The sequence below is a fragment of the Carassius auratus genome, chromosome 41, assembly GCF_003368295.1.
Source record: "Carassius auratus strain Wakin chromosome 41, ASM336829v1, whole genome shotgun sequence".
Taxonomy (NCBI): Eukaryota; Metazoa; Chordata; class Actinopteri; order Cypriniformes; family Cyprinidae; genus Carassius; species Carassius auratus.
In genome coordinates, this window is record NC_039283.1 from 12128985 (window position 1) to 12143464 (window position 14480).

A 14480-nucleotide genomic window follows, 5' to 3' on the forward strand; every position below is an offset into this window, starting at 1 on the left:
TGTCTGGGCTTGGTCAACGTATCACTTTTAATTTATTTTTTATGTCCCTGTACGCAAACAGATTTCAGAAACTGATTTCAACTGATTTCAACTCTCCTCGACGCTCTCAACGGCCAAGTCGCGCCATGCCGCTCCTCACCGCTACTCGACGCCGGCTTACATTGAAAATGAATGACTTCCGGTGTGGACGCACAGTAAGTGCATTGCGTTACTATGCATTGATTTGATAAACTTTGCAATCCGAACGCACCCCTGGCTCACACAGCAAGTGAGCAGGTGGGTTAATGACGAGATAAGCGATTATGATTGGATAAGGCAGAGTCATGTGTTTCATGGTAGCCAATCAGAGCCCGTGTTTTTACGCACATGCCGGCACACGCGGCAGCGCCAGCGGCGCCAAAAACACACACACGCAACAGCTACACAGAGATTCGCAGCAGCAGCAGAAATGGCGAGTCAGGAGTAATCCGATGAAAAGTTGGCATTTTCAAGATGGAGATATAAGCACTACTTCAAATTCATTGTGGTCAAAGGCAAGAACGTGCATGTAATGTGTACATGTAATGTGTGACACGCATCTACAAAGCTAGTGGCCAAAAACACTTTTCTTACAAAGATAATACTTGAAGTGCAGGATAAAACTCTTGCTGTCTGTTGACATGCAATAAATATTGAAAGTTATGTACGAACACCTGTCTGTTCTACTCATTTCAACTGAAAAGTACACACATACACACAAAAAGTTTAAATTCTCTGACATATAGCAACTTTTTTTTTTTTTTTTACAGTAACGCAAATAGTTACTTTCCCTGGTAACGAGTTACTTTTATTATAGAGTAATTCAGTTACTAACTCAGTTACTTTTTGTAACAAGTAGTGAGTAACTATAACTAATTACTTTTTTAAAGTAACGTTCCCAACAGTGGTCATCAACTACTGTTTTTTTTGTTTTGTTTTTTTCTCAGCCGAAACTCTAAAAGTGCTGATCTTCTTAGCTGGTAAAACATCTTTGTGTTGAATCACCCAATAATAAAATTTGACATTCTGTAGTTTTGTCTTATATTCATCTTTGAATCATATTTACAGATTTCTTGACTCCACAGTAAACAGAACAATTTTGTCTTTACTGTTCAAATACTTATAGAGGACATATGGATATTCACACACTCACCATTTTTACTGAAGGCCAGAGATGCCAGATGTGGTGCAATCAAATCCACAACCTTGGGGAAACAAAGAGAGAAGTGCATTATTGTAAAAGTGAGAAATCTCTCCTACATGTGCTTAGTCTCGCCAGACCACACACACACAGCGTGAGAGAAATTGAAACAGCTGGAAGCAGAAGACTGAGAGAGTGCTCTGAAGAGCTCCAATTTGCATGGAAATGTGATGTCAGCTCTGCCCTTTGATCATAGAAAGTGTGTTCCAACAAAAGGCCTTACGCCAGCTCTTTTGAATATTAGAATCAGGTTTTACGATTATTACCAACTACAATCAGCTGCATGGCAGCAAACGTTGTGGACAGGTGTCTTAATGTGGATAGCTGTGGGCATCTCCCAAATAAAGGATTTCGCTCTCTCTGATGAAAAGAAAACCAAAGTAACATATTGTAAAGGTTATCTATGAATTTTCCTCTTCTTGTCTCTTTTGTAAGACAGATTTTGTTTTTTTTCAGCGAGCTGGAAGTATTGTACAGGTGCTTTGCTAAACCTGCGGCACATCTTTGATCTCTTGCCAGCTCCTTTGTCATGAGTGTCAGTATAATGGTAATTCTTTCTCTGTAGCTTAGATGATCTATGTTTGAACATTAGTATCAAGTGCGTTTTCTATCCAGACAGCCATTAATACGGGTAAACGACGTATAAGTGTCCTTGAGAAAGAAAAGGAAAATATTTGTAAAATCTAGTTAAACACATGTGCTTTGTTCTTAGAAATTACTTGTTCTATTCATGCTGGTTTCATGTGGTTTTGAAAAACTCCGAAAATGTCAAACAAATCTATGATTTTTAAGTTTAAAAATAATAAACATTAAGTTAATAAGCAATGATAAGCTAGAGATACTTTATCATTAGTAGAAGTAGTATTTGTAATGTTAATTATATAATAATTTTTTTCACATATTTTTATGATTGAATTTTTTCAGTTTGTACATATTGCATGGTAATAAAAATAAGTTGTTCTACAATTTTTTTTAAGAAGTCTATTTTCCTCATCAAATTCGTTACCTGCATTTATTTGATACAATAAATAAAATAAATAAGCTCGTTGCATTATTTTATGTTTAAAAATAACTGTGGACAGTGGTTTGTGAATGCTGATGCTTAGCCTAAATAATTTGATCGGGAGAATCCCCTCCTGTGACCCATGATTTGTCTGTATGTGTATTCAGAGCCAGCAATCAACGGATTATCATAATACAAAAAAGAAAAAAGAAAAAAAAGTATGATAAATAATTATCGGTGTTATTCAATTAACTTGTTAACTTTCCCATCCCTAAATATAATATAATATAATTTTCATTTATTATTAATTTGATGCATCACATCTTTACCCATTCAAGTACTGTTACAGCATTTTTGGAAAACGACTTATTTAGCTTCCAACACCAAAAAATTTTTTGGGCATCTATGGTTTCATGGAACCTTCCCACTGCACTTTGTGTCCTCATTAGTACTGGTTTCAATAAACCAGACATTCACATGCTATATAGTGTGTATGTGTGTGTGTGCGTGTTTTGAGAGTGAAAAATAGGATCTAATGACTCCTGGCGAACTGTAATTAAGGTGCCTTCTCCTCTTATAGAGTATCAGAGAGTCTGTGTCCTCTCACCACTTCCTGATGCATCAGTACTACAGAAAACATGTCAATACTCATTACAAAAGCCTTACCCACAGAGAGATATACACACTCCCTTCACTCCTGAGTGATTTCCTATTGCAGAGAGGTTTGTGAGAATAATAGTGCTGGGCAGAGGGCAGCTGTGATCTCAGTTGTAGCTCCGTCAGGCATGGGAACGTGAGATCTCAGGTTAGATGTGAATGTGGCCCTTGCTGCTCTTATACACAGCTTGATAATATTGTGTTTGTGAGCCTTTCCTTATGGAGGGAGAGTTTAAATGGCTGAATGGGGCCAAATAGAGGGTTTAACTTTGCCTGAACATTTTCATCAACACCTTACACACACTTTGATGGGGAGAGAAGCACAGTTGTGAAATTTGTGCAACAGTCCCATAACACACTTCAAGAAAATGAGGCTAAATGCTGTTGGAAATAATTTCTACATAATTGAGAGAGACAAAACGAATAGCAGAACATCACAAAGTGATATACATGTATATATACTCACAGTGCAGTGATAGAGGCCGAGAAGAGTGGGATGTTGGGAAATGGCCTCCACTGCAGATAGTGTGTTTCTGATCAGTTCCTCGGATGCTGCTTGACCTGTTAAATAAGGGATAATGTACATCCAGCAGGTTGTTATCTCAGAATAAAGTCTGACAGGGTGATCAGGACCCCGATGCAAAGTTGGATGTACATCATCCCACATATTCCAAGGCTACTTGCCACATAAGTAAATAATTAGATGTGAAATATTGATTGGCAGCAGTTGCGAGCAAGCGTCAAATTCAAACTAGATGGACATTTAAAGGAAACGGTGCAATCAAACCACTTATTACACAGCATTTCACCACAAAAATAATTAAGGCAACAAAAGAATTAAGACGAAAATGTTTTTAAAACATTACCAGTTTGTAAGTTCTCTTATAATCCATTGCAGCGTACAAAACAATTGTAGCAAAATGGCAGCAGCTGCTTTTGTATGAAACGAGAGCGAGTCCGCGATTGCAGGATGACATAATTAAATAATTGTACACCATTTTGAATCGAGTTTTAATATTTTTTTTTTAGCTAAATAAACACAAAGCTTCCACCAAGAAAAAAAAATGTTTAAGCAAGAGTACAGTGCCAACTGCTGTTACCCGGATGAGTCTGTGTTATCAGCTTTTACCGGTTGTTATCAAGGAATAACATACATCGGAATGTCGCAACAGACCAATCAGAATCAAGTATTCCACAGAGCCGTGTAATAATTGTGGATAAAATTATCATAGAAGGCATAAATGTAGGAATACAACAGAAATCTTTTTTCAACAATTACTATTTAAGCAATGACCGAAAAAATATTACAATGGAAGACATCAACAATTTAACTACATTTGATTTCCCCGTATAAATCTGCAAAGTTCCTTGATCACTCAAGAATGGTTTAAAGTAAAAATCACAGGAAGAGATGCTGAAGAGGTTGCAAATAAAAACTTACCTATAGCACTTCCCAAACTCGTCTCATTAGAGTCAATGGAGGTTACGTGATTCTTTCCATAGTGACAGAGAAAAGAGATATTTAAACTTACACATTTTAATGTCGATCATTCATTCATTATATGAGTTATAAACAAAAACAACTACCGCTTTAAAAATAAACTAATAAATAAATAACAATTCTTACCGACCCCAAATGTGCAAAGAGTACTTTGTGATTATAAAGCAAATGGCTTAAAAAGGTAACATTTACATGACATTTTAACAATAATAACTAAACTGAGAGACTTACCAGCAGTTTTCCAAATTTGATGAGAAAGGCTTCAGTCACCACCTGTGGTCGGAAGATCTGTCAAAGCAAACAGGCAGAGTCATGAAGAGATGTAGTCTAAAAGACACTTCACCAACCTACAACACTGTACAACATTGCTATTCACTACTCTTGAGTCTTATTCCATTTGAGTTCCACCAAAAACTGTCAGTCTTCACTTGAGCTTTAGTGGCTATGAAGTTTTACAGTTGTCTTGAACACAGTCGAATATGCACTGCAGATTTCTTTCAACGTACTGCAAAATTGGCAGTCTTGGATCTATTAATGCATCATGCTCACCGATGGCCAATAAATTGCCTTTGTAATGAATCTTCTGGCAGGTTCAGAATTTTTAGGCCGCATTGCTGCGCTCTAGACACTCAACACTGTCAATCGTGACTAAAATCTCAGCTTCTATGCACATTGTACAGAATGTTAATGTCACTGTCTGCCGTGGGCTTTACCCAAGATCTCATCCGGGACACATCGTACCGTACAATCTGACAAGCAACGATTGTAGAGGACAGAAAAAAAAAATCACAAAATGTTCAGCCGGTTTAAGAGAAAATGTTCCAAAGCCCTGCTGTTCTATCAGAGGACATGTTTCACCATTATGCACCATTTTGATTTAGCAACAGAAGATGTGGTATTCGAATGTGTTCCATTTACAATGTCATCCTGGGATGTGATCCTCCTCTCTGGAGGACTTCAGCGCTGGTATGAGAATGAAGGGGTTCATGTTTGTGCTGTAGAACAGTAATCGTGTGAGGACAGAGGTCATAGACCTGGACAGTGAGGTATTGAGTCCTTATCCACTCTTGCCTCTGAGAAACACACCTGACCTGACCGTTTGTGCTGACCCCTGTGACTGATGAGTGCTGTGAGTGTCAGTGTAGTGTGCTGGCTGTCAGTGAGCAACAGGCCAGAGAGACAGATGAGACAACAGAGAAAGATCATCACATGAATGTATGTATGGATGCACAAACACAGAGGCATGCTCTCACATTACAAGAGCACGAAGCCTCACAGAACCACACAGCAGCTGAAGAGATCACGCACACGAGGCTCAAGGGCATAAGAGGCTAGTGAAGTCTCAAAGATGCAGACCAACCTGCTACTGGGAAGACAACCAGCTATGCCCTACAGCATTTTTCTTAATAACAGAACACACACACACACTGTACTGGTGTAGCTAGACTTCTGACTACAGGCATGAAGTCTAGCCCACACTGCAGCTGATTCTAGCCAAGAACCGCCCACTTAGGCAGGAAGGGGTCGACTGACTAAAGTTTGGACATTTAAAATAACATTTCAAATGTCAGTAAAGCCATCACAAATGTGGAATAACACAAATGTAAATATCTGCATTATTCAGTGAAAAAAGAAAAGAAAAAAAAATCAAACCTTTCATATATCCATCTCCAGTGTTGGGGGTAACACATTACAAGTAATGCGAGTTAAGGCTGGTTCACACGGCAGGATAATTAGGCCGATTTTAGCCCCGATTCACCCCTTCCGACAATCTTAGGATGCTACGATTATCGTAAAATAATCTGATCAAATATTCCTGCCGTGTGTGCTGTGTTAAGACTGCTCTCCTCTGCTCGGAAGAATGTCGGGACCGCTCCGATCTCAAATCGGGGATATCCAACATGTTGGATTTATTTGGCCCGATTTCTTCTCGTGTGTGGTGTCCCCCGAGGTCAAACAATCACGCAGCCTGTGGACTGTGGCGTGTAGCCAATCAGAAAGCGAGGTGACGAGGCAGTGAGGAAGTACAAAACAGCCGGCGTATATAATATAACAAATATAACGAATGCAAATAAGTCGATGGGCATAACTACATCCACAACTGCAGTCCACCAGAGTACATGGAAACGAATATATGAACGTTTATTTCAACGGTAATTAATCTGTGTAGTACGTAACAACATTTCTATGAGAGAAAACAACAACTTATATCCATATCATGATGTAGCAAGTATAGTCCATGCTCGCGTTGTGTCCACCTCTTTGACCATCGCCTTTTCTTGTTTTTCTTATGTTTTTTCCCGTTAAAAACAAAGCACAAACTATGGCCACTGCATCCTCTTCGTCTGCCATGATTGTTTACTCTGAAGTCACGTTTGATCTTGAGGGATTTTGCGAGATTTCCCGTCTTACCTGGGAATGCTCGGGAGTCAAATCGGTTCGTGTGTGATGTGTGTTGATATTGCTGTGTGGCTGCACACCACACACTGAATGACCAAAACTGTTAGACCCGTGATTTTTTTTTATCGCCGTGTGTGGGGTCTCTCAGGTTTGGAAAATCGGCCAACAATTTTAAAATCGTCCCGTGTGAACCAGGCCTTAGTAATCAAATAACTTTTTCAAGTAACTAGTAAAGTAACGCATTACTTTTTAATTTATTTAAATTTATTTAATTTAGAAAATATCTGAGTTACTTTTTCAAAAAAGTAACGGCAGTTACTTTTTTTCCCATTTATAGCTTGAAAGATCTCCTTTCCCCTTGTTGAGAGAAATCGGGAGTAAGATGTTACTTTAGGAATAAATGTGAAAATGCATTAATTCAACTGACGCACTCACAAAAATAAAAATAAGATTTCGTTTTGACTTAGATATGATTAAGATGTGACTCAAAGCTGCAAAAATTAAATATGTTAAATAACACAAATATCTTATGTATTTAATCCCATTTTATAAAGAAATTTGCTTCTGACCTTTGATGATCCAATTCAACCATACTAATAAGCAAAAATTATATAAGATAAACTAACATTTCTTCTTTTGTTTTTATTGCTGAAGAGTGTTGAACTTCTGTGTTCTACTGTACAGATGTAATTTAACATTTCCTTCAGCCTGAGGCTTTTGTTGTGAAAGGGCTTTTACATTTGACAAAAATATAACTTTTTCTATTAAAAGCAAACAAGCAAGCCCAGCCCAGATTTTAAAAAGTAACGCAATAGTAACGCAACACATTACTTTCAATAAAAAGTAGCTAAGTAATGTAATTAGTTACTTTTTTAGGAAGTAACACAATATAGTAATGGATTAATTTTAAAAGTAACTTTCCCCAACACTGTCCATCTCATATTTCAGCGTCTTCAAATCAGCCACCCTCAAATGACCCTTCAGAAATCATTATAATATGCTGATTTACTGCTCAAGAACATTTCTTCTTATCATCTGTTGAAAACAGCTGTGCTGCTCAATACAATTGGGGAAACTGTGATACATGTTTTTCAAGATCCTATTCAGGATTCTCTGATAAATAGAAAGTGAAAAAAAATCTATAAAAATAAACAATCCATCCAGTGTTTCCTACAGACTTGTACTCTATTTGTAGTGGCATATATATGCAAATTCATTTTCTGCCAGCAGGAGGTGCTTGTAGAGCAGGAGAGATAGAGGTTTCCCCACTAACCGCTGTACACAAAGCAGCTCACAAGCACTGCTTTATCAGAAATTACATGCGAGATGAAATGAAAATGACATCCACAATTTTCTGAAACAGTCGGATTCCTTCAGAAATGCATTGATATAAAATCACCCGCAACGGGTTTCGACTTTGAAAAGTGCAGTGCTCATGTTTATTCAACAAACTCAAAGCCTTTTGGAAAATCTATTTGTGGCAGTCAGTTTTGATATTGTGGCACGCCACCACAAATAAAAATCAATGTATGGGAAACACTGCCATCAATTTAACATGTCTTTGCTAAATGAAAGTAATAATTGCTTTCAAAAAAAAACTTACTGAGCCCAAAACTCAGATCTGTAACGAAATTAACCATATTTAACATTATCTTTATTAGATAACGAGAAAATGACCAGCCACATTTAGGGATGCATGAAATTAGATTTTTGCCGATATCCAATATGCCAAAATGTTTCGACTTATTTTGGTCGATATCAATACTGATATATTTCCTTTTGTTTAGAAACAACAAAGTTTCTCATGTGAAGAAATTATAAGCAAAATATTTTTACGTTTGGTTCGTTTTTTTAACAAGAACTTATTTGTTAGAAGTCGTGTGGGAAGTCGTGGCTTGGGAAGTCGTGGCCTAATGGTTAGAGGGTTGGACTCCCAATCGAAGGGTTGTGGGTTCTAATCTCGGGCCGGACGGAATTGTGGGTGGGGGGAGTGCATGTACAGTTCTCTCTCCACCTTCAATACCACGACTTAGGTGCCCTTGAGCAAGGCATCGAACCCCCTACTGCTCCCCGGGCGCCGCAGCATAAATGGCTGCCCACTGCTCCGGGTGTGTGCTCATAGTGTGTGTGTGTGTGTTCACTGCTCTGTGTGTGTGCATTTCGGATGGGTTAAATGCAGAGCACAAATTCTGAGTATGGGTCACCATACTTGGCTGAATGTCACTTCACTTCACTCACTCACTAAATAAACAATTATGAAGGTTTTTTGACACTAAATTGAAGCATTGAAAATAACTATAAATAAACTATATATCAAAACATAGTCTAAAGGTTATTTGTTTAGGCTATTTTACTTTAAATTAGAAGTAGGCCAACAGCGCTCCCTACAGATTAAAACTTCTCACCAAACGAGCATTAGGACCCAGGAAAGGCTGCCGCGGCCGCACGTGCTATTACTGTTTACACATACCTAATGTATCATTCATTACGTGTTTTCACAGATTAAATGCAGCGATCCAGTGAATCTAATCCTCATTCAGGCAAAACACTGCTGACGTGATCTAATCACTAGCACACCCTAAGCATATGTTTGTTAATGCATTCCTCTTATTGGCAAATACATATCTTCATAATTTTTCATATCGGGCTGATGCCGATATTTACATTTAAAACCATTATTGGCCAATTCCGGTATCAGTTTGATAATATTGTGCATCCCTAGCCACATGCATCAGGCGGCCAGTGAATGTCTGTGGGTGATCTATGGATGTGCTTTCTGAGACTGGAACTATACCAACACAACTCACTGTGAGGACCATTAAAACAGACAGACACACAAACAATCAAAAGAACTGCCTAATACCACTCTAAGCCACCCACTGCAGCTCTGTGTTAATGGACCTCAGTGTATCCTCCTCAGATGAGTTAATGACAGTGGAACTATCAGACTGACAGCTCGATCAGCTCAGACCCCTTCAAATGAGATGACTCAATCTGCTACTGAGTCTCCATGGCAAATGTAAAAGTATATTAAATCAGCAGAGAGACTCATCAACTCTGAGCTCTGACAAACATCTTTCTCTGAGAACACCAGATGCCTTCATATTAATTTTGGTGTGACTGAGTGTGTCACAAGTAAATCCAATTTTGCACTGTTTGGCAACTGGTAATAATCTGTGTGTGCGTGTGTGTGTGTGTGCGCGCGCGAGCTTGTGTGTGTGTGTGTGTGTGTGTGTGTGCACGCTGAAGCTGAACCGGAAAGCTCTTTAATAGATAATTTCATTCTGACACAGACAGTGATTACACTTGGTGCATGACAGGCAGGTATGGCACATCCTTTCTTTATTTTCTGTTCAGATGAAGACATTTAATAAAGTGAGAGGTGGATGAGAGTCTGGAAAGTTTATTTTGTAGTTAGTTTAAAAGACAAGTAATGATTTACAAATGTACTCTTTTCAAACATCTATCACAATACCTCTCTACACTTCAAAAAAATAACCTCATGTTTTTGACCATTTTTGTACTTATGACAATGATGAATATGCATTCTTCTCTAATATATACACTAGGCGAAAAACAATATGTGTGACTGAATTCACAGTTTTCTTAAAACAGCATGCAATCGCAGTCCAGAGAATCTACAACTATAGGCAAGTGGACACTTTATGGACACTTTACTATCCCACGAGGGAACTGCCTATAACGGCAACTGTAGTATGCCACACATTCATTTTATATAGAACTAGGCTAGCCGCAACACCGGTTACGCCACTTGCCCACCACGGCACCGATCCCCACAGCTGTTTTTTTAATGGTTGCAAAGCAATTACTTGTTAAAATGAAGTGCCTTCTTATGACAGTGCAATATTGGAGTAAACCAAAAACATCTTTTGGCATTTTTCTGGCATTTTTTATATTTGCCATAAACAGTGCATTTAATATATATTTAACTTAAATTCAATATGACTACTTTAAATTCAAAACTACTGTAAATGTACATTACAATGCACAGTATTTTAAGTTGCACATCTACTTAAAATAATTATTTTCTGTTTTCTTTTATCATCCATACTGATGAACATATAAAGCTTTTAAAGGGATAGTTCACAAAAAATTAAACTGAACCCATTATTTACTAACTCTCAAGCCATCCTAGGTGTATGTGACTTTCTTTTTTAAGATGAATCCAATCGGAGATATATAAATAAAATATTATTATATATAACATAAAGCTTGGAAAAGCCTGGCTCTTCCAAGCTTTATAATGACAGTTAATGGGTGTTACTATTCAATAGTACAATAAAGTGCATACAGTCATTAATAAATACATAAAAAAGAAATAACACATTCATTGTGTATGGGCAATTTTTGCCCCTTTATCTTGATTGATTTATTTTATTTTTAATTTTGGTGCCATTTTTGCAAAGCCCCCTGTTCATTTCTGAACCTGGAAGGAACAAGTGGTATTTGGATGTTCCAGGAGGACGTTCTGATCTGACATAGAGGGTACTTGGCCAGAACAGACTGTGAATCACTCATATCCAATTTATCTTTAATATACAGGGATGCAAACTCATCACGGGTGAAAATAGTGAAAGAAGGAACCCACCCATTCCAACACAACCCCCAAATAAAACCTTACATTTTTCTAAACACATAATATTTTAAAGCCTTATTATTATTTAACTCTGCAAAAATTTCACTTGAAATGTTCATTTCATTCATGATTAAAAAAAAAAAAAACTCTCCTGGTCAAAAACAAAGAAATGAAATGAAACATGAAATGACCACTCCCTAGGTTTTTTTTTTTTTCACGTCTTGCTTTTGGATTTAGTAAAAGATGACTATGAAGTATAGCAAGTGCAGGAAATCACAACATCTTGTATCATTTAAGTATAAATAAATAAATAAATATGTCCAGACACCAACAGGCTAGTAGGGTTAATTATTTAAATACAAAACTAGATAACTACAAATAAAGTTAATTATAAAATGGTAGTAATTAAATAATGCATTTTTTTTTATTTTTATATTTTAATTTAAAATCTAATTTTTTTTATTTTTTTAGCATTGCCTTAGACACATCAGAAAGTGTGCTTTAAGTTCTATCTTTAACTGTAAAAGCTGCTAACTTGCTGCTGCTGTTTTGTTACTCTGCGTCCCTTAATGCACAGCTCTAATTTGACATCGGTTCGTCAGATGTTTCATTCCACCCATTGTTAGTGTTAACACTGTCGATCATGATTTGCGGCACAATTTAGCAGATTTGTCATTCCTGAAACAGTATATGTGGACATTTGGCCCTCTTAGACAAACAAAACTTTTCTTCAAATTGTGAATAAAGTTTGTAAAGAAACAGAGCAAAGGTGGCTTCCTTTATAGCGCAACTGACCCTGAATAGAAACTTTTGATTTTGTAATTAGAAACTACAGCGCACACAAAAGAGTTTGGAAGCCGTTGATTTCGAGGGGGTACAGAATTGGGTTGGTACTGTAAAAAGCACCCCCCTCGCCATTTTCTAATGTGATCTTCACGAATCTCCTAGATGACCTATTTTAATCTCAAAAAGGTATATTTTGGAGTTTGCATATAAGATTATAATACTGTGTGCAGCTATTTGCATGTTGAATGTATGAGGCATCCAGTGTCATTCGCTTCCAGTTATTTTTAGCTGTCCTAAACTTGTTATACTGCTTAAAGATAATAAACTAGTATTTATTTTTTAATTAATTTAATTTATTATCATAATCATAAACAATGGCTTATAGCACAATTAGTTTAATCTTTTATTGCATTTTTATTTTTCTAGATATTTACCTATAGTGGCTAATTAATCTAAAGTCTTGCACATTCACAGAATATAGCTTGTGAAGGACCTCACTTTTTTTTTCTTCTTTTTTTTTTCAGGTTGTTCGATCCTTGTGGAAAACGAAAACCCAAAATAACTAGCAAAAAGGTAAATATAGCAAGACCTGACACAGACACACACCTGTGAGGTGAGCAGATGCAGCACCACAGCCATCATGGGGAGGCTCTGCTTCAGCTGACGGGACTGCGTAGGAGAGGGGTGCTTCCTTCCCACAATGCTGCCTAACACGGACAGGATGTCATCTACAGAAAGCCCACAAAAACAGATCAGTTTCAAAATCAAAATCAGAAAATCAGCCAATCACAAAACAAACCGTCATGCTCAGTTTGGGCAGGTGCATCACTGTTTTGGGACGAAACCTGCAGGAAGAACTGAACCAGTTTGAACCGGTTTCATGGGGGAGCAGTGGTGTGTAGCAGCACTGATTCACAAATGAAAAAGGAGGAACAGGTCGATACCTGACAGCCTGCTCACGTATTCAACCAGAAAGATAATTAAAGAGAGGCCAATCAAATTCAATGTTCATTCTCATTGCCCCTGCTTCGTTTTGCCCATTTCATTCTGTTCCTTCTCAAGTGAATTATTTGCATTCCCTTTTTTCCTATTTTTTGGGTGTATTGTGATTGATTTACCCAGGATGGCTGGCAGTTCGTGCACGGTGTGACGGATGAGGAGGGTCAGGCATTTTGACAGGTATTCATTGCCGCTTTGTTGCTCCTTTCCTGGCGTGGCCTTTCGGACGTCTCTTTCAATGTACATCACCAGCCTGAGAGAAGGGTTGGCAAAACATTATCATTCATCTACAGACACTCAGACCAAACAGAGAAAGGGAGAGCAAGAGTCAGATCTGAAACACACAGTGGGGTGAGGATGGTGTTAATCAATTACACTCAACAGCTTGAGGGGTGACAGAATGGAGATGAAATGGTGTTGATCCTGAAACAACATTAGGAAGGGAAAGAGGTTTGTCTGTCTGGCTGAAAAGACCAGAGAAAAACAAGATGCATCTGGCAAGGAATTGAATTTGAACTGTATAAGGTTTGAAAATTAGAAGCTGAATTAGAGATGAATGAATAAGACTTGATTCACACATGCAAACCAACATACTAGGATTGATTCATGGGGTTGGTGTTCTCTTAGTAAAAGCTTGGATCAGATCTCCTGGGATTCTGGGAATTGCTTTAGATCTTACATTATCTATGATACAAGCAGAAACCCTGAGGCATTTTTTTATGGATGTTTTTAGACTTTTAGAACAACATCAACAACAAAACCTTTACACATTATTTAAATTTTTCCACCAACAGTGCCCAAACATTTGTGATCTATCATTACAATATGTGACAAAATGTACTGCCTAATAAATGACAATATAAACAGTAGGATTTGTTTCATATATAAATCATATATAATTAAGTAGTAGTTTCAGCAATGCATCACAAAGCAGTTGCTCATATGTGCACATAGTATTGTTGAATTCTATGACTGTCTATTTATCTCTTTATCAACACAGCATTCATTGATTCAGCCTCACCTCTAGTATTTCAAACTAATCAATTCACTACAACCTCAGATGGAACTCATAACAGAAGTAGCCAACATAACATTCACGCTTTTGTTATGCGTGTCTTTGATACAGTGAAGAACATGAATAAGAAAAGAGATTATAACACTTGGGCAGAAGTGAAGATCAGGCCATTCTCAAGAACTGTTGATTACTGTAGTGTTGCCTCTGACATTTACACCACGTTAAAAGGAATAGGGAGGTTAAAAAAAGAAAGAAAGAAAAGCTATTTGAGTTACCATTTGCTTCATAAGTGTCTTCAACACT

The 14480-nt window shown here is 37.5% G+C and overlaps 1 protein-coding gene across 1 annotated transcript in view; it reads right to left on the minus strand.

Annotated features, from left to right (window-relative positions):
* Positions 1–14480, minus strand: part of LOC113060092 (serine/threonine-protein kinase ULK4) — a 199219-nt gene that overhangs the window by 108217 nt on the left and 76522 nt on the right. The window contains exons 23-28 of the mRNA XM_026228913.1: positions 13282–13415; positions 12770–12891; positions 4612–4668; positions 4321–4372; positions 3346–3440; positions 1172–1223 (exon numbers count right to left, since the gene is read on the minus strand). Of these exons, the coding sequence (XP_026084698.1) occupies positions 1172–1223; positions 3346–3440; positions 4321–4372; positions 4612–4668; positions 12770–12891; positions 13282–13415 (512 nt within the window). The remainder of the gene's footprint in view (positions 1–1171; positions 1224–3345; positions 3441–4320; positions 4373–4611; positions 4669–12769; positions 12892–13281; positions 13416–14480) is intronic.